At 32.9% G+C, this 25,952-nt stretch overlaps 1 protein-coding gene and 1 pseudogene across 1 annotated transcript; one reads left to right on the top strand and one right to left on the bottom strand.

Annotated features, from left to right (window-relative positions):
- Positions 1 to 4,915: 4,915 nt before the first annotated feature.
- Positions 4,916 to 10,947, bottom strand: LOC112717163 (abscisic acid 8'-hydroxylase 2-like; annotated as a pseudogene).
- A 10,470-nt stretch (positions 10,948 to 21,417) lies between these two features.
- Positions 21,418 to 22,131, top strand: LOC140175790 (uncharacterized). Its single transcript, XM_072204356.1, has one exon. It carries the CDS (start codon positions 21,418 to 21,420, stop codon positions 22,129 to 22,131), a length of 714 nt encoding a protein of 237 aa, XP_072060457.1.
- The last annotated feature ends 3,821 nt before the right edge of the window (positions 22,132 to 25,952 follow it).

The raw sequence follows: 25,952 nt of genomic DNA, 5'->3' as shown, positions 1-25,952 counted from the left end.
AAAGACCCTTCTTAATGGGAATGAAGAAGTTGATGCTCCAGAATGTAACCTTATAGAAGAGTAAATGCTTCATCCTTGGCTTTAGGAAGTTTTTTTTGTCCTTTTTTTATTTTTTGCTAATTTAATGATGAATATTGTCATTTAGAATTGCAGAAGAGCTTCCTCTAGTGGGTTTAACTCTATTATCTCTGATTTAATGCTTAGATATAAATCTAAATTTTTTATTTTACTTTAAACTTATATTTTAGTGGCCAAAGCTGAAGTAGTTATTATGCACTTAGATATTAATTCATGGTGTATTCGTGAGGCTGAAGGCTTTTCTAGAGAAATTTAGTGGTTTTGGATAAAGAATCTTAGAACAACCTATCAAAGTACACAAATAGTATTCACATGGAAGCCAATTAGGAAAACAATAGTTGGTGAAATTTTTCTGCGACCAATGGTAGTCCTCAAGTGGGTTGTAGAAGTGATCAATGGATAGATTTTAAGTGAATCTCTTCCACTATTACTAGTCCTAGGTGTTTGGATGGTGGCTTCAACTCCATCTTCACCCTAAATGATATCGGGGGTTCTTTTAATCTCACTCATAACACTAAAAGATTTATTACTTGTATGAATAACTTTGGTCTGCATTATTTAGGCTTTAACGGACCCCTTCTTTATTTCGCAAAGGAATAATAGTAAAAGATCACTTGAACTTTTTATTAGCAATTTTGACTTTGCTAATAAATTTACAGAAGGAGTTAAATATTTATCTATACTTAAATCTGATTACTTACCCATCTTCCCTGATTTTCATATTCATGCTATTAAGGATAAAGAAACACCATTCAAATTTTTGGCGTCCTGAATTCTCTGATACCTAACAGCTTCTCTGATACCTTTTCTCCCGCTAGAAAAATTAGATAGGGAGAAAGATGTGGTGGCTAAAAGTACTAAATAATTGAAAATAGATGCAAAAGAATACGTTGAAGCAGTAATGGAGGAAGTAATGCAAACTGATCCAGAAGAAAAAAAGATGAGGATAAACCACAATCTATGCCAAAAGACACTGCCATCATAGATACCGTAGTACCTCAACAAGTCAAAGCCTCTTATAGAGATTAGCTGATACCTGATAGGGGATGAGTTGGAGAAACTTAACCAAAAGGAAATTGTTCATATGGTGGCAAAAGAGTATCTCTCGGATAAAAAATTCGTGGAATCAGGAGATGAAAGACAGACTCTTTTCAATCCAAACCCAATGATAGATTGAGGTCACGCTTGAAAAGTATGACAAATTATGTTACCAGGCACAGGATTCGGTACTCTAGGAACCTTTGGACCACTTAGTGATCTAAGTAGAAAACATATTTTTAGAGTTTTTTTTATCAATTGCTACGTAGTCCTTGAACTAATTTTAATTACAAATCAACTCCATATATTTTATTTAATTATAAAAATAGTTTTTTATTTTATAAATTATTATTTTATCAATTATCTATTATATTTATTAATAATCAAATGCAAAAATAACAACCAATTATATCCTCCATTCATCCTAATAATTCCAATTGATTAAAAAATTAACTTTGATCTCGTTACGTTCGTCCATGGGTTCCAAATCGTGTTTCCTTGAAATTCAATCGATTGGTTTTTCAAAACAATCGATTGAATGATAACTCAATCGATTGGTTTACACTATATCACAAAACAATCGATTGAAAGTTATAAGATAGAATGGTAAAAAGCTTATACCAATCGATTGTTTATACTTTCCAATCGAATGAATGCATCAAAACAATCGATTGAATTCACGAAAACAACATGAATTTTTTAATATTTTTTTATAATAGGAGAACATTTTTATATTAATTAAATACTTTATATAAAAATGTACTTATATTTATCATACAAAAATAAAGTGTTGTGTCAATATAATAACATTATAATATTTTAAATCTATTTTTTTTCTAAGATTTTAGATTAAAAGCAGCACATGAAAAAGTATTATTGGTATTTTAAAGCTAACTTAATTAAAAAAGATAAAATTGTATTTTTTAGGATTTTATGTACATAATTAGGCTAATTTTTTTTTTAATATTGATCAAAGATGTGCACTATGTTATTTGGTTTCAGCTAAGTTTTACTCTACTATAATTTTTTTTTTACTTTTCATAAGACACAAATCTAAAAAATTTTATAAATTAATTTAAAAGAAAATATCATTGACGTTTTATAAATTTTATGTACCATTACCAATCGATTGAAATTGGCAAAACATTCAACTTCATCACCTTCCAATCGATTGGATTACATTACCAATCGATTGAATTTGGCTAAAACTTCAATGTCATCACTTTCCAATCGATTGTATTTGGCAAATCCATGTTGTTTTCGTGAATTCAATCGATTGAGTAACAACAACAATCAATTGTTTTGAGGCATTCATTCGATTGGAAAGTATAAACAATCGATTGGTATAAGCTTTTTACCATTCTAACTTACAACTTTCAATCGATTGTTTTGTGATATAGTGTAAACTAATCGATTGAGTTATCATTCAATCGATTGTTTTGAAAAACCAATTGATTGAATTTCAAGGAAACACGATTTGGAAGCCATGGACGAACGTAACGAGATCAAAGTTAATTTTTTAATCAATTGGAATTATTAGGATGAATGGAGGATATAATTGGTTGTTATTTTTGTATTTGATTGTTAATAAATATAATTGATAATTGATAAAATAATAATTTATAAAATAAAAAATTATTTTTATAATTAAATAAAATATATGGGATTGATTTGTAATTAAAATTAGTTCAAGAACTACGTAGCAATTGATAAAAAAACTCTAAAAACATGTTTTCTACTTAGACCACTAAGTGGTCCAAAGGTTCCTGGACCACCGAATCCTGTGCCATGTTACCATGGATACAAACACTTATCGTGAGGTCTATCAATAAGACGATCTCTAGTTTATAAGTGATGGAGGTGGATCAATAGAAGGTGGAAGAAAAGAAGGCCATCTGAGTTATGGACTTGGAAATGGAATTTTCCTAATTCGATTCTCTTACTATGAAGACTATGCCTACGCCTTGTATAAAAAGTCTTAGATGATTGCTGACCATTACTTCCTTATCGAATAATAGAGACCTTTATTCATACCTCAGAAAATACTATACAACTCCAGAAGGTTGCTGCCTATAATTAGTTAGAAAATGAGTTAATAGAAACAAGAAGATACCTCATATAGAGAAAGAACACCATCAGAAGAAAGGCGGTGGCCCTTCCACCCACGACATACAACAGTAAGAAGAAGGAAGAGACCATCCCAAAAGGGAAAGAACATATGGTGGCAAAAAATTAGGAAATCAGTAACAATGTTCAGTAATCAATTTTAAATGAGAAAAATAAACAACCTTTAAATGCACTTACTTGTAAGGAATTTCTTAATACAAAAGAAGAAAGTTCTTTTGGACCTTGGTTGGTGGTAAAAATATCCTAAAAAAAAAACAAGTAGAAAATTGGAGATAAAATATCAGCCAAAAAAAATCAACGACATAACCAAAATCAACCTGAATTGAATGGAGAAGATCAAGTTATAAATGATGTTATCAATAATTCTGATAGAAAAGTGAAAAGAAATCTAATTCTAACCGTTATCATCACCAAACCAAAAATAAAAATCAATAATAGTACGTAAAATTAATGAATGCTGTGATATTAGCGATGATAAATGCACATATACTCAAAATAATTATGGAGATTTGTGTTCAGTTATATATAGAGTTAGGTTCCGGAGATCATCTAGCTAGCTAGTTTATCAAACGGGAATGCAGCTATCACAGCACTGTAAAACGTCTTTATGCTGCTGATATATGAAGCAATTTCAACTAACTGATAGGAAATGGGCTTGGCCTTTTCTTAATGGGCCTCTTGGTACATATCAATTACTGGATTTTGCCTTTGATCTATCGAAGAAAAAATTGGAGCCTGGTTTGGTTTATTTTTTAATGGATATGAATTGTCCCAATTAGACTCAAAGTACATGCATGTTGGAAAAAGTGGGCCAGGTGAAATATAGACAAAACTTTTGCCTTACAATAATTTTATTAGCAGAAAATAATAAAACAAAATGCTAATAAGGATGGAGAGTGGTGTGAGAAATCATGGATCTCTCCTAGCTTATCATGAATGTTTTACTTTTCATGAGACAGAGAACAACATCTTATCATGAAAATAGTTGGGAGATGATTTGTGTCCATACAATGTTGAAAATACATTGGAATTTGCCTTGGATATATATGACAAGAGAAGATTTTAACATGTTAGGCTTGCTTTGCCTATGATGATCTGAACTCCACAAATGCAACAAGATCCTTTAAAACATGACCATTATGCCACGCATGCTGCATTTTGGTGCTCAGACAATGGCCACGTGTACTTGTGGTTAACATTTATCTATGTGGGTCACCACTCATCAAGTTACTGCTTGCTGCATGCATAGCTTGCCATACACCATATCTTATCCATAATCACATTGACTCAGCTAGACAATATATACAAGATACATTCTCAACTCCACACACATTAAGGACCAATCAAAGTTTCTTAATCTATTATTCAGAGTTTTGGAATCAAATCAAATTATGTGCTTAAGGATAAGATAATGTGAGAAGATGGATGGATGAAATTAAATGGAAGAGCAATAAATAATAATTAGGTATTTTATTGAGTGAAAATGCTGTTAAGTTGTAAAGATTGATGGATGGCTGCTGGATTATGAGAATGTCGAATAGAAATCTTATTCATTGGCATTTCATATGAAACAATATGATGTCAAATCTTCAGTGATCATTTGACATACATAGGTAATATTGTTGTTACTAAGAGAAACAGAGAGTGATCCATCTAAATTTGTAGAGAGAGAGATTTTAAAGTTCGTTATAATTAATGTAGAGTAACATATTGTTTTTAATTTACATAGAATGTTATTTATATTACATTTCTGAAGAAACATACAATAAGGCCTACTATATATTTCTACAACAAAAGAAAAAGAAGTGATTATTATTTAGTGACTAGTGTGAGACAGGGGACAAGGAATTTTGGCCCCACTTTGCTAACATTTTGTGAAGTCTTAACAAACGCAAGAAAGTTGCAAATTTAGGTAAAGATGTTGTTTCTGCGGGTAATCTTTACTGGTAAGCCATGTTTGGGCACTGGAAAAGGACCATACTGTATTCCATCACCATTATTTCCCACAACTTGCCACCTAATTATATAAAGCAACAATCAAATTAAAGGGGTCAGTATCAATACAAATTTGACAAAATCTTTGATAACTTTGACTCTTTTGCCAAAACCATCACATTATTATTATTACCTTTGAAAATTTCTTCATGAACTCACACTTGTACTTATATTAGTTAATGTAGGCTTCCATGAAATATTCTAAGTTTCTAACACTATTCTCTAATTAATTAGTCAAAATAATGAACACAAAAAGTATAGTCATAGTCTCATTACTCATAGGCGTATTTATTTTACATTCTACATTAAATTAACTCATCTTAATTACTACTAAATTAAGTGTGACCAAATTAGATGATAGTAAAAATGAGTTAATTCAATATAAAATATGTAAAATGAATTATTTAAACATTTAATATGAAATATTTAGAAATGTCAAAGTCACATTCCAAATTAATAATATCTTATAGAATAAGGACAAGGTGAAATATGATGTGGTGTGTAATTGTGCAGAACTATGTGTGGTATCAAGTAAAACTTGCTCCCTTCAAATTTGACTTCTCTAACATCATGGAGTTTGTCTTAGCTTGGTTTGATCAAGCTGGCAAATTGCTTGGACTATCTTCAAAAATTACTATCATCTATCACATGCATGCCATAATTCATTTTTTTTGTGGGATTAATATTTTTGTTTTTCATCCCCCCTCTTCCCCTTTTTTTGACCGGAAGAATTCATGTTTGAGAAGGAACTTAGCTTGATAAACAATTTAAAACAGAGTACACTAAAAAGAATAAAAACACGAGATTGAATTGAAAAGGGGGGACGGATCGGAACATATTATGTTACCTTAGTACCTAACTAATTTTTTGTATTCTTTAAGAATTTTCTATTAGCAACTATAAATTTATTTGATGTACGAAGTTTACACGTAACTTAAGAAAACTTGTTGCATATTTATATAGTGTCGGTATTGTGAAAAAGAAAGGCATATCTATTTTATTAGTACTACCATTCTATATACGATTGAAAGGGACCTTCAAGAAGTGTGATGTTTTGAGTAATTGTAGACAAGCCTTTGCCTGTTAAACTAAATGACAACAAATTTTGATTGGCCAATATAGTAGAAATAGTGATCAGTGTAAAGTCCCACTCATTTGATTAATTGACCATCAACAAAGATTAGGAAATATCTATTTTAGCTTAATTTGTGGGTTTTATTTCATAGGCTACTCAAATATCTACATTAGGAGCTTAATTAGAGAATTAACTTTTTTTAGGTAATATCAATAAATTTTATTAAATTGTTTTTTATTTTTAAATTTTAAATTTTAAATATTAAATTTTAAATTTTATATCTAAAATTCTAAAAAGATAATATTAAAAAATAAAATTTCAATAAAAAATAGTTAATATTCACTAATTAATTAAAAGTTAGTTCATAATTATATCTTTAAATAATACTAACTCTTATGGAAGATAATTTCTAATTCCTTTTTAGAATTGGAAAATTTGTAAGTTAAAAAATAAAGTTAAGTAAAAAAAATTGTACTTAAATTTCTAAAAAAGTGTGCATTTTACATAATATTTTTATTTTTAAAATATTTTTATTATAAAAATTAAATAATAATTTACATTCTTGATTGTAGCATTATTCTTGGAAATAGTAGTAGCTTATGTAAATGCATGCATGGCGACAAAAGCCATGCATGTTTGCCACGTATACGTATGAAAAACGTAAACAGTTTAAGGTCTTAAAATCCGCGAGGTCGTGGCTACTTCGTACCGAAGACTTGTATGTCATCAAAACCACATGCCAGTAGTTAATAATATATGCTGAATAATATTTTAATATAAGCATTCATATATAAATAAAAACCCTATATTTATGAAGGACCACTTCATTCCACATCTTAAGGAACACAGTATGTAATTATAGGACCACCCTCATTGATCAATTTTCCTAAAGTCAATTGAGAGAGATCTGAGTAGCTGACAAACTAATTATGCAAAAAGTTCATACAAGATCCAAACTAATTAATTGTATTATTGATGGAAAGAAATATAAATACCTATATGAAATAGTGAGATGATGAAGGAGGACAAGAAGCTCAAGCTTGGCTAGCTCATTCCCTGGACAAGAATGGATTCCATTTCCAAATGGCATGTATGTGTTTGGTCTCGGTGGCACCTTCACCGTCACACAAACAAACTAATTAGCAAAAGTCAACCCTCTTTAATGAACATATATCTACTAGGAAAAGTTTAGGAGTCCTCAATTTTATTAAATTCTGTCCAGCATATATCCAGTAAAGAAAAGTGAGCCATTGAATGAAATCTCACATCAATCTCACACTATTAAAATCATCATTGATAATTATTTGATAGCTACAAATCACAAAAATTATTGTTTCTAACGCTCCTCATATCCACTATGTACATGAAATAGTGTTACGTTGTACTAGCTAGCTAGCGTACAAATATAGGTCACGTGTTCTGATATAAGAAAATATATAGATGAAGATTCAAATAGGAAATGAAAAGGACTTTACCTAAGCATTGATTGATAACCTTATATATGCTTCTCACATTGAAGATTAGATTTATAGAGACACAATATATACCTCGAAGCGTGAGGGGTCGAATTTGTGTGGTTGAGGGAAGAAATCAGCAGAATGGTGAATGCTTCTGAAGAGTGGAAGGACCTTCCAGCCTTTGGGAATGTAGTAACCTTGAACCACCACATCTTCCACTGCTTCTCTGAATGTGAATGACAGTATGCTTGCACTTCTCAACGTTTCTTGGATTACCTGCTCAAAATTAAAATATACAGTTATACACATACATATATTAATAGATTGGTTTATTTAATGCATTAAAAATTAATTCAACGATTGATTAATTAATTTATTACCCGAGTAGTGAGTGGCATCTGCCTGGTATCATCCCAAGAAAGTCCACGATTTTGTTGAGCTGTTTTGCTCTTGATTCCTTCGTGTTCTTTCTGTGAAAGTTATTGAAAATTATTAGGATTGATGAGTAGGTGATGAGAAATTTTGAAGGATTATACAGAAAGAGATGGCATATTACTGTGACAGCTTCTAAGAGAATGGGATTGTCGTGTAAGTATTTGAGAAGCCAAGTAAGAGCAGTTGCAGTGGTGTCATGTGCAGCGAAGATAACACCAATGAGATTATCAGAAACCTGAGAATCAGAGAGTTTGTATTTTCCTTTCGCTTCCAGCAATTCTCCCAATATCCCTCCACCAAGCTCTCCACTTTCTTTTCTTCTTTTTATTAACCTCCCTACACTCTCATCTAGAAGCTTCCTTGCCTTCATTCATATTTATCAACAATTATTAATTAGCTGATTACTTCTATATATAGGTCTTTATTTTTTTATTTTTGTACAATAAATGCACATTTTCACTATGTATTTGAGTCTCTACCAATTAATTAAACACATAAGCCTCTCATCAAGCTTAGAATCATAAATATTTTAATATGATAAATTATTCTTCTAACCTTTACCGTATCTAATAATTAACAAATTACAGTTTTTTTTTTCCGTTAAATAGGAGTTAACTATCAAAATCAAATAATGATATTATTATGTCTTGTTATATATCATGTCTAAAATAAGTCAAGTTTTTAAAGATTTTATCGATTATTAGTTTTGGTGAAAATCATAAATGTCATTTTTTTCTTTATTTAAATATATAGCAATTTAATATATATTTATAATATATAAAAGCTGATACCAATTTTTTTACAATGAATTTAAGCCATCTTTTCTTTACTAATGATACTACATCAGCAATTCTAATGATTTGGCAAAAGATTAAAATCAACCAATCATTATTTAGTAAAATATTTTTAAAAAATTAAAACAAAAAAAATTGTATCTATTATTATTCAATTGAAACATCAAGTACTAATTAAATATAATAAATATACATTAAAAATGTTATAATAATGATAATTATAAAAAATTTTAGTTACAAATATTCAAATTCTACAACTTATACATATTAAGACTTTTACTACTTTTTATTTCTTAATCTCTTATATTAATTGTCAAAAATTTCTTAAATTTAATATAATATTTTTATATATTTTTTATTCTCATTCATTATTTTTTTTAATTATTTACAAAAAAAAACGCAAGAGGTAGGAAATTAAAATTCCAAGGGTTAATGAATGCAAAATACATAACTGTAAAGAATGGTAAAAAATTAAAAAAGTATTTTAAGTAAAGATTAAAAAATATAAATTTATGTCCCAAACATCTAAAGAATGAAAATAACATTAATATATGCAAACATATAAATAGAATGCAAACAAATAAAAAAATAAAAAACTATTTTTTTTATGAACAAATTGATTATATAAAATAAAATATAATTGATGATAAGACATAGTATTTATATGATATGATTGTTGAAATAATAAATAAAAATGACATTACTTCATCGTAAAAATATAATTTTTTTAAACTAATATTTATATATATATATGGTATCATATACTATTTGAGCTATAATTTATTGAAAAAAAAATACCCTTGTTTACTTAAAAGAAAAAGAAGTAAAAACTCAAAAAAAGAAATTTGTGATAGATACCTTGATTGCTTTCCAATAGGAAGTTCCAGGAATATGTAAGGGATAAGAGTTGTAGCCTTTCTCGAAGCATCGATACAGTTTGCATATTTCTTCTATTTCTACCTCCATTGTTGTACAAAGGCCGATATTGCAGCCACTTGGAAAGCATACTATATATAACAAAAAGAAAATAAAGGTACATATACATACATTAATTCTATGCTTGGGGATAATAATAGGAGAAAGTCTCACGCCATACTTTTGTTAAAATTTAATCAGTATCTAACTAATAAAAAAAATATATAATTTTATATTATTAAATATAATCTCACATCATCAAAAATCATCAAAAATATTAATAATGATTAATTGATAATTATATTTCACAAAATGTACTGGTCCTCTAGCACTATTGTATAATATATACCTTTTTCATCTCTTGCAAGGTGTTGATGGTTTTGTTGGTCCAAGTAGGCAACAAATCGAGGAGAATATGCTCAACCTCGGAGACAGAGTTCTTGATTTTGGAGGGCAAGAAAGAGTTTTGAATGAGTTTCTTGAGCATGGAGTGATAGGCGCCTTGTTGGAAGAACACAGCTTGGGGGCCTATGAGCTTCTCTTTGCTGTGTGGATGTCCTGCTTTGAAGAGATGCGCGTGACTCACCAGCACCGCTCTTGCCGCATCTGGATTTGATATCATCACGCACGGGCAGCCCAGTATGTGCGTCTTGAATATCTGCCCGTATTTTTTCTGTCTCTTGGAGAAGAAGGAATTTGGGTTTTGAGTGTAAAGTTTGAGAGTTTCTCCAAGAAAGGGCCAGCCCATAGAACCGGGAGGCAAGTACCACTCTTTATTATATTTGAACCGCTTCCTCCATTGGATTTGGAGGAATAATCCTCCTATTATTATTATCATTGAAAACAAGGACACATAATAATAAGCAGGATGGGTAATAAAACATGAAATAAGTTGCATGATGGTGGACTTGATACAGCTATATATACTATATAAGTAGCTAGGTGCAAGCAATAAAGAGAGAGGTTTAATTTCGTGCTATATTGTGTGGCCAATTAAGTTATGCACTATAATAGGAAGAATGAGATTAAATTATGTAGACCACGGAGATATATAGGGCTATATATATACACAGAGCGAATATATCAGTAGTCGGTTAAGTATCAGTAGTCGGTTAAGTAGTCGGTTAAGTGAGCGAATATATGAGGTTATATTATATTGGTGCAGGTGTTGGTTTTATAGAGTGGCAAATCGGAGTTGAGACATGCGTCACCACCATTGTGGGAACTCCTTAAAATCAATTTTTCTTTTTCCGTTCAAATACAATCATCTTCTAACATACTTTTATCATTTAGAACCGATCCTACACTTAGAGAAAATATTTTGGGTTAACTACCAAAAACGTCCCCGAATTATTCAAACGCTGACAAAAATGCACCCAAATTTTACTATCGACAAAAATACCTTTAAATAATTTAAAAATACAACAAAAATACCCAACAGTAAATATATATTTTTAAAAAATACCTTAGAGATTGAATTTTGACTCAATTTTTTGCAAGTATGATTAGAAAAATGAGATATTATTTTTCTTAAAATTTGGTAATTTTTGGCTGAATATATATTTTTTTGTGAGTTTTTAAAAGTATTATTGGTTATTAACAAAAAAATTACAAAAAATTATATACTTAACAAAAAATCACCAAATTTTAAAGATAATAATATCTTATTTTTATAATCATGCTTCCAAAAAATTGCATCAAAATTCAATCTCTAATGTATTTTTTGAGAAATACATTAGAGATTGAATTTTGATGCAATTTTTTGCAAGCATGATTAGAAAAATGAGATATTATTATTCTTAAAATTTGGTGATTTTTTGTTAAGTATATATTTTTTTGTGATTTTTTAAAAGTATTATTAATTGTTAACAAAAAAATTAAAAAAATAATATACTTAATGAAAAATCACCAAATTTTAAGAATAATAATATCTCAATTTTATAATTATTCTTGCAAAAAATTGCATCAAAATTCAATTTCTAAGGCATTTTTTGAAAATATATATTTACTGTTAGGTATTTTTGTTGTGTTTTTAAATTATTTAAAGGTATTTTTGTCGATAATAAAATCCAGATGTATTTTTGTCAGCGTTTGAATAATTCGAAGACATTTTTGGTGGTTAACCCAAATATTTTTAAACACTCAGACTTTTCTTTATTTTAATATTAATTTTATTTTGACATTTATTTATATTGTCATTTGAGTAACTTAACTGTTCACAGACACTTTAGTTTTATTCATCTCTAGCTATTCAAATATTATCTCATTATATTTTATGTAACAAAAAAGATTTGCTATATATATAACTAATATTACAAAAGAGAAAAGTTTTTTGTATATTGATATTTAGAAAATTTTCTGCAGTCTATTATGACGAAGAAATTTGTTTCCACGGTGCCAAGCAAAGAGGGAACATTTGTCCCATCCTTTGCAGACTTGAAAAGATATTTAAGTTGGAATACAAAGATCATCTTTAAATTTGATGATAGGTATGGCCACAAATTTAATGTGGGTATGAAATTAGTTAGAGAAGGAGCTAATAGAAAAAATAAGAAGATACCTAGTATAGGGAAAGAACAACACTATTAGAAGAAAAGCGGTGGCTCTTCTACCCATGATATACAACAATAAGAAGAAGGAAGGGACCATCTCAAAAGAAAAAGAATATATGATGGCAAAAAATTAAGAAATCAGTAATAATGATCAATAATCAATTTTAATGAGAAAAATCAACAACTTTTAAATACACTTGTTAATAAGAAATCTTCGGATACCCAAAAAAAATTCGTTTAGACTTTGGTTGGTGGTAAAGAAATTCCAAAAATAACAAGTAGAAAATTGGGGATAAAATACCAAAAAAAAAAAATTAATGACGTAGATAGAATCAACCTGAATTAAATGGAGAAGATCAAACTATAAATTATGTCATCAATAATTCTAATAGAAAAGTGAAAAGAAAATCTAATTCTAACTGTTATCGTCAGCAAATCAAAAATGAAAATCAATAACGTAGCCGAAAAGTGAGGTCAATGAAGAATTTCACAAGCATTATTCTTTGGGAGTAGGATCGAATAGAAGTAGAACGACGAGTCATATCAAAAAGTTTTTAAAGTGTGTAAACAAAAGGCTTTGTTAGGATTTCGACGGAAGAAATCAATTTGGTTCAATGGAGTGCAAAGAAGGTCAAGTCTCGTGAGGCCTTTGATCTCCATCGGAAAAGAAACTGTATGGATGTGCTGATTCATAACTCCCAATTTGTTCACTTAAAAATTGAAGATAGGAATTCAGTGCAGTGGTTGCTAACAGGCATCTATGGGAGTCCTAATAGGAGTTTCGGGAAATCGCTCTTTGAGGAACTTCACATTATTGGCAGGTATGCCAATTTGCCATGGTGCGCCATTGGCAATTTTAATGCTATTTTAAATTATCATGAACAAAGTGGAGGGTCCCTGTCCGTATACATAGAAAAAAGGTTCTCTAATGGAAAGGCTTGATAGGAGAGTTTCTAACCTTGACTGGCAAATCACTTTTCCAGGGGCAGTTATCCAACATTTATCGAGTCTGAAGTCTGACCATTCTCCTCTCCTTTTGCGCCTTGCTTCCCAGGGTGCAACTAAAATATGGGAAGGAGCCCTTTCAGATTCTTAGCCGTTTGGTTGGTTCACATTGATTTCAATAATGTCATTAACAGAGGTTAAAATCTTCAAGACTCTTGGAACACTTGTATGGAAGATTTCTAGCAGGAGTAAAAGCTTTGGAATCATAATGTCTTTAGCAATATCCATCGCAAGAAATAAAAAATTTTGATGAGGCTTCAAGGCATTAAGAATAGTCTCACTATGAATCTGAATCCTTATCTGGAGAAATTGCAGAGGAAGCTTTGGATGGAGTATGAGGAGATCTTGGCCCAAGAGGAATTGTTCTAGTTCCAAAAGTCTCGCGTTGTTGTTTGGGGACGGTGACACTAAATTTTTTCATGGCTCCACTATGGCCTGCAGGAGGACTGGAGGAGAAATCGGATTGAAGCTTTGCAGGATGATAATGGGTGCTGGGTGCGTGACCGCTTAGCCCTGGAGAGAATGGCTGCCACTTAATTTCTATAGTCAGCTTTACCGATGATGTTTCAGATACACCCTTTGTCTTGAGAAATAATTTCCTCTTCTGGATAGAGATGATATTGTGAGTATTGGTAGTAAGATCTCTCGTATGAAAATAAAGGACGCTCTGTTCTCTATGTGAAGTCTCAAGGCTCCAGGGAGAGATGGAATACAGGCAATTTTCTATCAGAATAAGTAGGACAAGGTGGGAACCGACCTTTGTAGTCTGGTTGAAAGGGTTTTTAACAGGCCCTTGGATGTCTGGGATATCAATGAGATCCTGATTACCCTTATTCTGAAGGTCGAGCCTACGGTCACGTTAAAGCAAATGCATCCTATTTCTCTCTGCAATGTCTCCTATAAAGTTATTACTAAAGTTTTATCTAGGAGGTTGAGAAAAATCATGGAAAAATTAGTGAAGCCAACTCAAAGTAGCTTTGTTCCGGGGAGGCATACCTCGGATGACATCATTATTACCCAGGAAGTCATTAACTCCATGTGAAAGAGGAAAGGAAAGAAGGGTTGGATAGCTATCAAGATCGACCTTGAGAAGGCATATAACAAACTAAAGCGGAGTTTTATCAAGGAAACCATGCAAGATATGGACCTTCCGGAGCATATGGTGGATATCATTTATGCTTGTATATCGACCGATAGGATGAGGGTTTTATGGAATGGAGAAACCTTAGAGGAGTTTGCCCCCACTAGAGGTATTCGGCAGGGAATCCACTCTCACCTTACTTGTTCGTTCTATGTATGGAACGCCTTTCTCACCTTATCAGTGCGGCAATTGAGATGGGGTTTTGGAAGTCCATTAAGTTGTGTAAAGTGGGTCCAGCCCTCTCCTACCTTTACCGCCTTGAGAAAGTATTCAAGCTGGAATATGAAGGACATCATCAAATTTATTTCAAGGGTGGTAGATATGGCCACAAATTTAATATGTGTTTGGAATTAGTTAGAGAATGAGCTAATGAAAATAAAAAGGTACCTCATATAGAGAAAGAACACCACTGAGAAGAAGGCGGTGGCTCTTCTACCCGCAACAAATAACAGGAAAAGGAAGGAAAGAAAGGACAATCCCAAAAAGAAAAGATCATATGGTGACAGAAAATTAGGGAATCACTAATAATGACCAGTAATCAATTTTAAATGAGAAAAATCAACAACCTTTAAATGCACCTATTAACAAAAAATATGCAGATATAAAAGAAAAAAAAATTCTTTTGGACCTTGGTTGGTGGTAAATAAATCTCAAAGAATAAACAAGCAAAAACTTGAGAATAATAATATCAGCAAAAAAAAAAAATCAATGACGTAGCCAGAATCAACCTGAATTAAATGGAGAAGATTAAGCTATAAATGATGTCATCAATAATTCTGGTAGAAAAGTAAAAAGAAAATCTAATTCTAACGGTTATTATCAGCAAATCAACAATGAAAATCAATGATGTAGCCAAAAAATAAGGTCAATGAAGAGTTCCACAAGCAAGAATATAGTGAAAACAAATCTGGAAATTAATAAGAAAATTATTGTCCAACAGCTACAAAATAAGAGTCTAAGACATACCAAGGTTGAGAATACACCAACTCCTAATGAGAACATGAAGTTTGACACTAACATCAAGAAAAAAGAAACTATGCATAAGGAATATTGAGACCAGTTTAAGAATAAGATTTACCATAGCCTCTAAAAGAGAAGTTTCATCTCCATTAACAGTGTATGTCCTTGATGCTCACTCTAGCTCTCTTATCAATAGGATCATGGGAGGAAGACCTAGAGCGTAAAGCTCGAAACACTACAAAGACAAGTCCCCTAAAATTATTAATAACAATGAGTAGGTTGCATTGTCATAATGAAGAAAGCCATGGCTGAAAAGACCCTTCTTGATGGGAATGAAGAAGTTGATGCTCCAGAATGTAACCTTATAAAAGAGTAAATGCTTCATCCTTGGCTTTAGGGAGTTTTTTTGCCCTTTTTTTTATTTTTTGCTAATTTAATGATGAATATTGTCATTTAGAATTGCAGCAGAGCTTCCTTTAGTGGGTTTAACTCTATTATCTCTGATTTAATGCTTAGATATAAATCTAAATTTTTTATTTTACTTTAAACTTATATTTTAGTGGCCAAAGCTGAAGTAGTTATTATGCACTTAGATATTAATTCATGGTGTATTCGTGAGGCTGAAGGCTTTTCTAGAGGAATTTAGTGGTTTTGGATAAAGAATCTTAGAACAACTAGTACACAAATAGGATAGGTTTCAAAGTACACAAATAGTATATTCACATGGAAGCCAATTAGGAAAACAATAGTTGGTGAAATTTTTCTGCGATCAATGATAGTTCTCAAGTGGGTTGTAGAAGTGATCAATGGATAGGTTTCAAGTCAATCTCTTCCACTATTACTAGTCATAGGTGTGTTTGGATGGTGGCTTCAACTCCATCTTCACCCTAAATGATATCGGGGGTTCTTTTAATCTCACTCATAACACTAAAAGATTTATTACTTGTATGAATAACTTTGGCCTGCATTATTTAGGCTTTAACGGACCCCTTCTTTATTTCGCAAAGGAATAATAGTAAAAGATCACTTGAACTTTTTATTAGCAATTTTGACTTTGCTAATAAATTTACAGAAGGAGTTAAATATTTATCTATACTTAAATCTGATTACTTACCCATTTTCCTTGATTTTCATATTCATGCTATTGAGGATAAAGAAACACCATTCAAATTTTTGGCGTCCTGGATTCTCTGATACCTAACAGCTTCTCTGATACCTTTTCTCCCGCTAGAAAAATTAGATAGGGAGAAAGATGTGGTGGCTAAAAGTACTAAATAATTGAAAATAGATGCAAAAGAACACGTTGAAGCAGTAATGGAGGAAGTAATGCAAACTGATCCAGAAGAAAAAAAGATGAGGATAAACCACAATCTATGCCAAAAGACACTGCCATCATAGATACCGTAGTACCTCAACAAGTCAAAGCCTCTTATAGAGATTAGCTGATACCTGATAGGGGATGAGTTGGAGAAACTTAACCAAAAGGAAATTGTTCATATGGTGGCAAAAGAGTATCTCTCGGATAAAAAATTCGTGGAATCAGGAGATGAAAGACAGACTCTTTTCCATCCAAACCCAATGATAGATTGAGGTCACGCTTGAAAAGTATGACAAATTATGTTACCATGGATACAAACACTTATCGTGAGGTCTATCAATAAGACGATCTCTAGTTTATAAGTGATGGAGGTGGATCAATAGAAGGTGGAAGAAAAGAAGGCCATCTGGGTTATGGACTTGGAAATGGAATTTTCCTAATTCGGTTCTCTTACTATGAAGACTATGTCTACGCCTTGTATAAAAAGCCTTAGATGATCGCTGACCATTACTTCCTTATCCAATAATAGAGACCTTTATTCATACCTCAGAAAATACTATACAACTCCAGAAGGTTGCTGCCTAGAATTAGTTAGAAAATGAGTTAATAGAAATAAGAAGATACCTCATATAGATAAAGAACACCATCAGAAGAAAGGCGGTGGCCCTTCCACCCACGACATACAACAGTAAGAAGAAGGAAGAGACCATCCCAAAAGAAAAATAACATATGGTGGCAAAAAATTAGGAAATCAGTAATAATGTTCAGTAATCAATTTTAAATGAGAAAAATAAACAACCTTTAAATGCACTTACTTGTAAGGAATTTCTTGATACAAAAGAAGAAAGTTCTTTTGGACCTTGGTTGGTGGTAAAAAAATCCTAAAAAAAAAACAAGTAGAAAATTGGAGATAAAATATCAGCCAAAAAAAATCAACGACATAGCTAGAATCAACCTGAATTGAATGGAGAAGATCAAGTTATAAATGATGTTATCAATAATTCTGATAGAAAAGTGAAAAGAAATCTAATTCTAACCGTTATCATCACCAAATCAAAAATGAAAATCAATAACATAGCCAAAAAGTGAGGTCAGTGATGATTTTCACAAGCATTATCCTTTGGGGGTAGGATCGAATAGTAGCAGAGCGATGAGTCGTATCAAAAAGTTTCTAAAGTATTTCAACAGGAGGCTCTGTTGGGGTTTTGACAGAAGAGGTCGATTTGGTTCAACGGAGTATAAAAAAGGTCAAGTCTCGTGAGTCCCCATCGGAAAGGAAACTGTATAGACATTGTCCAAGAGAATCCACATAAATCTGATGGCAACTCAAAGATCTCGTATAAGGAGAGTCTCCTTTCACCACTGAGAGTCTTGATAGATAATATGTCCACCCATAGTGATGACATGGGGGAGGACCAGCCAAATCCGAAAGACCAATGGTATAGGGAGGATGACGATCTAAGTGAGAAGCCCTTTGATCTTTACCCTACTATTCCAGTGTCCAAGGAAGAGTTTAAAGTTTGGTGCAAGCCTTGGAAGAAGGCTTTAATCGTTAAAATGCTAAGAAAGAGAGTAGCCATTGGCTTCACCGAACAATGTCTTCATCGAGACTGGGCACAAAATAGGAGGATTAGGGTTATTGACATGGATCGAGATTACTATTAAGTACATTTTGATGAGGAGGAAGACTACTCACATGTGCTTATGGGAGGTCCATGGATGATCGCGGGACATTATTAAAATGTGAGGAAGATTATGGCTTGGATCCGCATTCCCAACCTTCTTATTGAACTGTACTACCACCGTTTCTTGTGGATGGTTGGCTCTGCCGTTGGGAATATGTTGACAATTGATCAAGCTACTTCTATACATTCAAGAGGGAGATATGTGAGGATTTGCGTCGAGATCGATTTGTGTAAGAAACTAGTTCCCAGAATCTCTGTCTTGGGAAGCACTCTTAATATTGTGTACGAAGGTCTTCATCTCATATGTTTCTCTTGTGGAAAAATATGGTCATAAGTTTGAACAGTATAGTGAAGATGGCGGGCATAAGGCTAATCAACCGGTGGTGGAGGCGGCCAGAGAAAAGGAGGGATCAACGATGATAAGGGAAGGGGCTGCGACCAACACGGGAAGGATAAATTTGGAAACTTTGGAGAATCATGAACACAATGATGAGCATATCGTGCATTGAGAAAATCAGGATCCTCCTTATTTTGGCCCCTGGATGATGGTAAAGAGGTATCCTAAAAGGAAACAAGAGAAAATCCTTATGAAAAAGACATAACGGAATCAGACCTTTAATGTCATTCCTAATAAGGAAAGTAAAGTCGCTACGAAGAACATGTTCAATGGGGGCAGGGTCTCGGTTTAATATGCTGTTTGAGGAAAGAGATGATGAGATGCAGGAAAGTTCTCAACTAAGTGAGGTCATGCATATCGAGCCCGAGAGTACTATTCTATATGAGCCCACTATGAAAAGTTCGTTAAAGAAAAGGACAGAATTTGCTGGCCTGGGCCCAAAGATCATGCCACTAACAGAGTTTCAGTTTTAAGTCCTTGAAAGACTTATGGGAGCTTCATTGGGCCTTCTGAGCAAGCCCAAACTACGGCCTGCATTATTTAGGCTTTAAAGAACCCCTTTCTTTACTTAGCAAGGGAATAATAGTAGAGGACAACGTTTTATTAGTAATTTATACTTTGCTAATAAATTTACGGATGTAGGAGTTAAACATTTATCTATACTTAAATCCGATTTATTACCCATCTTCCTTGATTTTCATATTCATGTTAATGCGGATAGAAAAATACCATTCAAACTTTTGGCGCCATGGATCCTCTAATACCTAAACAGCTCCTCTGATACCTTTACTCCCAGTAGAAAAATTAGATAGGGAGAAAGATGTGGTGGCTAAAAGTACTAAATAATTGAAAATAGATGCAAAAGAACTCGTTGAAGCAGTAATGGAGGAAGTAATGCAAACTGATCCAGAAGAAAAAAAGATGAGGATAAACCACAATCTACGCCAGAAGACACTGCCGTCATAGATACCGTAGCACCTCAACAAGTCAAATCATCTTATAGAGATCAGCTGATACCTAATAGGGGATGAGTTGGAGAAACTTAACCGAAAGAAAATTGTTCACATGGTAGCAAAAGAGTATCTCTCGAAAAAAAATTCGTGTAATCAAGAAATAAAAGACAGATTCTTTTCAATCCAAACCCAATGATAGATCGAGGTCACGCTTGAAAAGTATGACAAATTATGTTGACTATGGATACAAACACTTATCGTGAGGCCTATCGATAAGACGATCTCTACTTTATAAGTGATGAAAGTGGATCAATAGAAGGTGGAAAAAAAGAAGGCCATCTGGGTTTTGGACTTGGAAATAGAATTTTCCTAATTCGGTTCTCTTGCTATGAAGAGTATGCCTACGCCTTGTATAAAAAGTCTTAGATGATCGCTGACCATTACCTCCTTATCCAACAATAGAGACCTTTATTCATACCTCAAAAAATACTATACAACTCCAGAAGGTTGCTGCCTAGAATTAGTTAGAGAATGAGTTAATAGAAACAAGAAGATACCTCATGTAGAGAAAGAACACCATCAGAAGAAAGGCGGTGGCTCTTCCACCCACGACATACAACAGTAAGAAGAAGGAAGAGACAATCCCAAAAGGGAAAGAACATATGGTGCCAAAAACTTAGAAAACCAGTAATAATGATCGGTAATCAATTTTAAATGAGAAAAATTAACAACCTTTAAATGCACTTACTAGTAAGGAATTTCCAAATACAAAAGAAGAAAGTTCTTTTGGACCTTGGTTGGTTGGTGGTAAAAAAATCCCAAAAAGAAAACAAGTAGAAAATTGGAAATAAAATATCAGAAAAAAATCAATGACATAGCCAGAATCAACCTGAATTGAATGGAGAAGATCAAATTATAAATGATGTCATCAATAATTCTGGTAGAAAAGTGAAAAGGAAAACTAATTCTAACCTTTATCGTCACTAAATCAAAAATGAAAATCAATAACATAGCCAAAAAGTGAGGTCAGTGAAGATTTTCACAAGCATTATCCTTTAGGGGTAGGATCGAATAGAAGCAGAGCGACGAGTCATATCAAAAAGTTTCTAAAGTATTTCAACAGGAGGCTCTGCTAGGATTTCAACGGAAGAGGTCGATTTGGTTCAACGGAGTATAAAGAAGGTCAAGTCTCGTGAGTCCCCATCAGAAAGCAAACTGTATGGACGATGTCCAAGAGAATCCACATAAATCTGATGGCAACTCAAAGATCTTGTATAAGGAGAGTCTTCTCTAACCACTGAGAGTCTTAATAGATAATATGTCCACCCACAGTGATTACATGGGGAAGGACTAGCCATATCCAGAAGACTAATGGTATAGGGAGGATAAAGATCTAAGTGAGAAGCCCTTTGATCCTTACCTTACTCTTCTAGTGTCCAAGGAAGAGTTTAAAGATTGGTGCAAGCCTTGGAAGAAGGCTCTAATCGTTAAAATGCAAAGAAAGAGAGTAACCATTGGCTTCACCGAACAATGTCTTCATCGAGACTGGGCACAAAAAGGGAGGATTAGGGTTATTGACATGGATCGAGATTATTATCTAGTGCACTTTGATGAGGAGGAAGACTACTCACATGTGCTTATAGGAGGTCCATGGATGATCGCGGGACATTATTTAATTGTTCAAAGGTGGAGGCCCTTTTTTCTAATGTCGGAGAATCATGTGAGGAAGATTGCGGCTTGGATCCGCATTCCCAACCTTTTGATTGAACTGTACAACCACCGTTTCTTATGGAGGGTTGGGTTTGCCGTTGGGAATATGTTGAAAATTGATCAAGCTACTTCTATACATTTAAGAGGGAGATATGTGAAGATTTGTGTCGAGATCGATTTGTGTAAGAAACTAGTTCCCCAAATCTCTGTCTTGGACAACACTCTTAATATTGTGTACGAAGGTCTTCATCTCATATATTTCTCCTATGAAAAATATGGTCATAAGTTTGAACAGTGTAGTGAAGATGGCGGGCATAAGGCTAATCAACCGGTGGTGGAGGCGGCCGGAGAAAAGGAGGGATCAACAATGATAAGGGAAGTGGTTGCGACCAACACGGGAAGGATAAATCTGGAAACTCTGGAGAATCATGAACACAATGATGAGCATATCGTGCATCGGACAAATCAGGAACCTCCTTATTTTGGCCCTGGATGATGTAAAGAAGTATCCTAAAAGGAAACAAAATAAAATCTTTATGAAAAAGACATAACGGAATCAGACCTTTAATGTCATTCCTAATAAGGAAAGTAAAGTCACTACAAAGAACACGTTCAATGGGGGAGGGTCTCGGTTTAATACGCTGTATGAGGATAGAGATGATTAGATGCAGGAAAGTTCTCAACCAAGTGAGGCCATACATATCGAGCCCGAGAGTACCATTCTATATGAGTCCACTATGAAAAGTTCGTTAAAGAAAATGCCAGAATTTGCTGGGCCCAAAGATCAAGCCATTAACCAAGTTTCAGTTTTAAATCCTTGAAAGACCTATGGGAGCTTCATTGGGCCTTCTGAGCAAGCCCAAACTACGGCCTGCATTATTTAGGCTTTAAAAGACCCATTTCTTTACTTAGCAAGGGAATAATAGTAGAGGACAACATTTTATTAGTAATTTATACTTTGTTAATAAATTTACGGTTGTAGGAGTTAAACATTTATTTATACTTAAATCCGATTACTTACCCATCTTTCTTGATTTTTATATTCATGTTAATGAGGATAGAAAAATACCATTCAAACTTTTGGCGTCATGGATCCTCTGATACCTAAATAGCTCCTCTGATATCTTTTTTCCCACTAGAAAAATTAGATAGGGAGAAAGATGTGGTGGCTAAAAGTACTAAATAATTAAAAATAGATGCAAAAGAACACATTGAAATAGTAATGGAGAAAGTAATACAAAGTGATCCAGAAGAAAAAAAAGATGAAGCTTAACCACAATCTATGCCAAAAGACGCTACCGTCAAAGATCCCATAGCACCTCGACAAGTCAAAGCCTCTTAAAGAGATCAACTGATAAGGGATGAGTTAGAGAAACTTAACCCAAAGAAAATTGTTAACATGATGGCAAAAGAACATCTCTCGGATAAAAAATTCATGGAATTAGGAGATGGAAGATAGACTCCTTTCAATCCAAACCCAGTAATAGATCGATGTCACACTTGAAAAGTATGACAAATTGTGTAGACCATGAATACAAACACTTATCGTGAAGCCTATCGATAAGATGATTTCTACTTTACAAGTGATGGAGATGGATCAACAGAAGGTGGAAGAAAAAGAAGGCCATCCGGGTTATGGACTTGGAAAAGAAAATTTTCTAGTTTCATTCTCTTTCTATGAAGAGTATGTCTACGCCTTGTATAAAAAGCCTTGGATGATCACTGACCATTACCTCCTCATCCAACAATAGAAAGCTTTATTCATACCTCAGAAGATACTAAACAACTCTAGAAGGTTGTTGTTTGGATAAAAATTCTAAACTTGCCACCTGAACTCTATAATAAATACTTCTTATGAATGGTTGGTAAAATCCTTTATACCATGCTAAGGATGGATGAATTAACATTAATCAATTTGAGAAGCAATTTCGCTCGTATTTGTGTTGAAATTCATTTAAGGAACCAATTTATCCCATTCTTTACAGCCTTGGGAATATATTCAAGCTAGAATACGAGGGTCGTCATTAAATTTCTTTCAAGTGTGGTAGATAATTAAATTTCTTTCAAGTGTGGTAGATATGGCCATAAATTTGATGTGTTCCTAGAATTAGTTAGGGAAGGAGCCAATGGAAATAAGAAGATACGTCTTACAGAGAAAAAATATCACCTGAAGGAAGGTGGTGGCTCTTCCACCCATGACCAACAGCAGTAAGGTAGGAACGGACAATTCTAAAAGTAAAAGAATATATGGTGATGAAAAATCAAGAAATCAGTAATAACGATTAGTAATCAATTTTAAATGTGAAAATCAACAACCTTTAAATGCACTTACTAGCAAGAAATCTATGGATACAAAGGAAGAAAGTCCTTTTGGATCTTGGTTGTGGTAAAGATACCCTAAAGAAGAAACAAGCAACAATTTGGGATAATAATTAATAAAGAAATAAAAATCTGCTAGCTACCAAATATGAGGTTCTGAATTAAATGGAGAATATCAAGCTATAAATGATGTCAGCAATAATTCTAGTAGGTAAGTGAAAAGGAAAACTAATTCTAACGATTACCATCAGCAAATCAAAAATGAAATCAATGACTTTGTCGAAAAGTGACTTTAATGAAAAGTTCCACAAACAAGAATATAATAAAAAAAATACAGAAATTAAAAAAATTATTGCCAAATAGCTCCAAAATAACAGTCTAAGACATACCAAAGTTGAAAATACCCCAAATCCTAATAAAAGAATGAAACTTGACACTAACATCAAGGGAAAAGAAGCTATGCATAAGGAATATTTGGACCAGTTTAATAGACTCGGGAATAAGATTTAACATAGCCTCCAAAATAGAAGTTTTATCTCAATTAACAGTGTCCTTAATCCTCACTTTAGCTCTCTTATCTCTAATCACTATCATGACACTAATAGACTTATTATTTGTATGAATAACTGCGATCTATATGATTTAGGCTTTACTAGACCTCCTTCTTTACTTAGCAAAGGAATAATAGTAAAAGACAACTTGAACGTTTTATTAATAGTTTTTACTTTACTAATAAATTTATGAATATAGGAGTTAAACATTTACCTAAACTTAAATCTGATCACTTACTCATCTTTCTTGATTTTCATATTTATGCTAATGAGATAGAGAAATACCATTCAAATTTTTGGCACCCTGAATCTTCTGATACCTAAACGGCTTCTCTGATACTTTTTTTTTCTACTATTCTCGTATACCTTTTCTCTCACTAAAAGAATTAGATAGGAAGATCTAGGGTAATGAAAATGACCAATCAGAGAAGGATGACAATGGAGTGGCGGAGGAAAATCAGGATTCATTCATTAAAAAAAGGAAAAGTCTAGGGGGCAGCAGTTTTATTAAATTTTGGCCAACATGTAACCAGTAGAGGAAGGTGAGCCATTGGATGAAATTTCATACCAATCTCACACCATCAAATCATCATTGATGGCTTGGCTAACAATCACAAAAATTGCTGGCCCCTAGCATTGCTCTTAAAAAAACCACCCCAATTTGGCAAGTAACACCGTATCTCATATTAATATTGTAAAGAATCAGAATCCACCAAATTTTGATTTTGGACCATGAATAACAGTGAGAAGACCTATAGAAAGAAACAAGAGAAAATCATGGTTAAATCCAAGGAGATCCGTTATGAGAATGTGGTCAGGACTAACATGGAAGGGAATACAATTAATGTGGACCAACATATTGAGAAAAGATCCCAATATATCTTGTACGAAGAAGAGAATGAAACAAATCCTGAAGATGGCATGTAAGGCAATGTCAATAATGAGAAGGCCATGCAAGGTGGGTCCGATATTGTGGTTGTTACCAAGGAATTGGGCCCAACTCAAATCATAAAGAAAAAAGTGCTAAAATAAGGAGCAAGTAACAATCCCTAAAGCCAAAAAGAATCACAAGTCATATTGGTGGGTCAGGTCATACGGGTAGAGATAGCAGGGCCAAAATTTTAGGAGAAGGTAAAGACAACATTGATAAATCCAACAAGACTATATCTAAGAGTGGGTGAGAGAGTAAGAGATAGAAAAATACCATTCAAATTTTTGGCACCCTGGATCCTCTAATACTTTAGCAGCTTTTTTGATACTTTTTTTTCCACTAGAAGAATTAGATAGAGAGATCATTTATCCCCTTAGCTCTTTGTTTTCTGTATTAAAAGATTCTCTCATTTAATCTCTAAGCTAGTTGATGAGAGAAAATGAGAACTTATCAACCCTTTTTAGGAATGATACAAAATATTTCATTTTGTTTTACAAATGATCTGATCCTCTTTGC

This window comes from Arachis hypogaea, chromosome 10 (assembly GCF_003086295.3).
Source record: "Arachis hypogaea cultivar Tifrunner chromosome 10, arahy.Tifrunner.gnm2.J5K5, whole genome shotgun sequence".
NCBI lineage: Eukaryota > Viridiplantae > Streptophyta > Magnoliopsida > Fabales > Fabaceae > Arachis > Arachis hypogaea.
The sequence above is the reverse complement of the archived record's forward strand: the minus strand, read 5'-3'. Positions and strand labels throughout refer to the sequence as shown.

What these genes read in the sequence shown, in the direction of transcription:
- LOC140175790 (XM_072204356.1), top strand. Translation starts at nt 21,418, where the DNA reads ATGCAAAGAAAGAGAGTAACCATTGGCTTCACCGAACAATGTCTTCAT.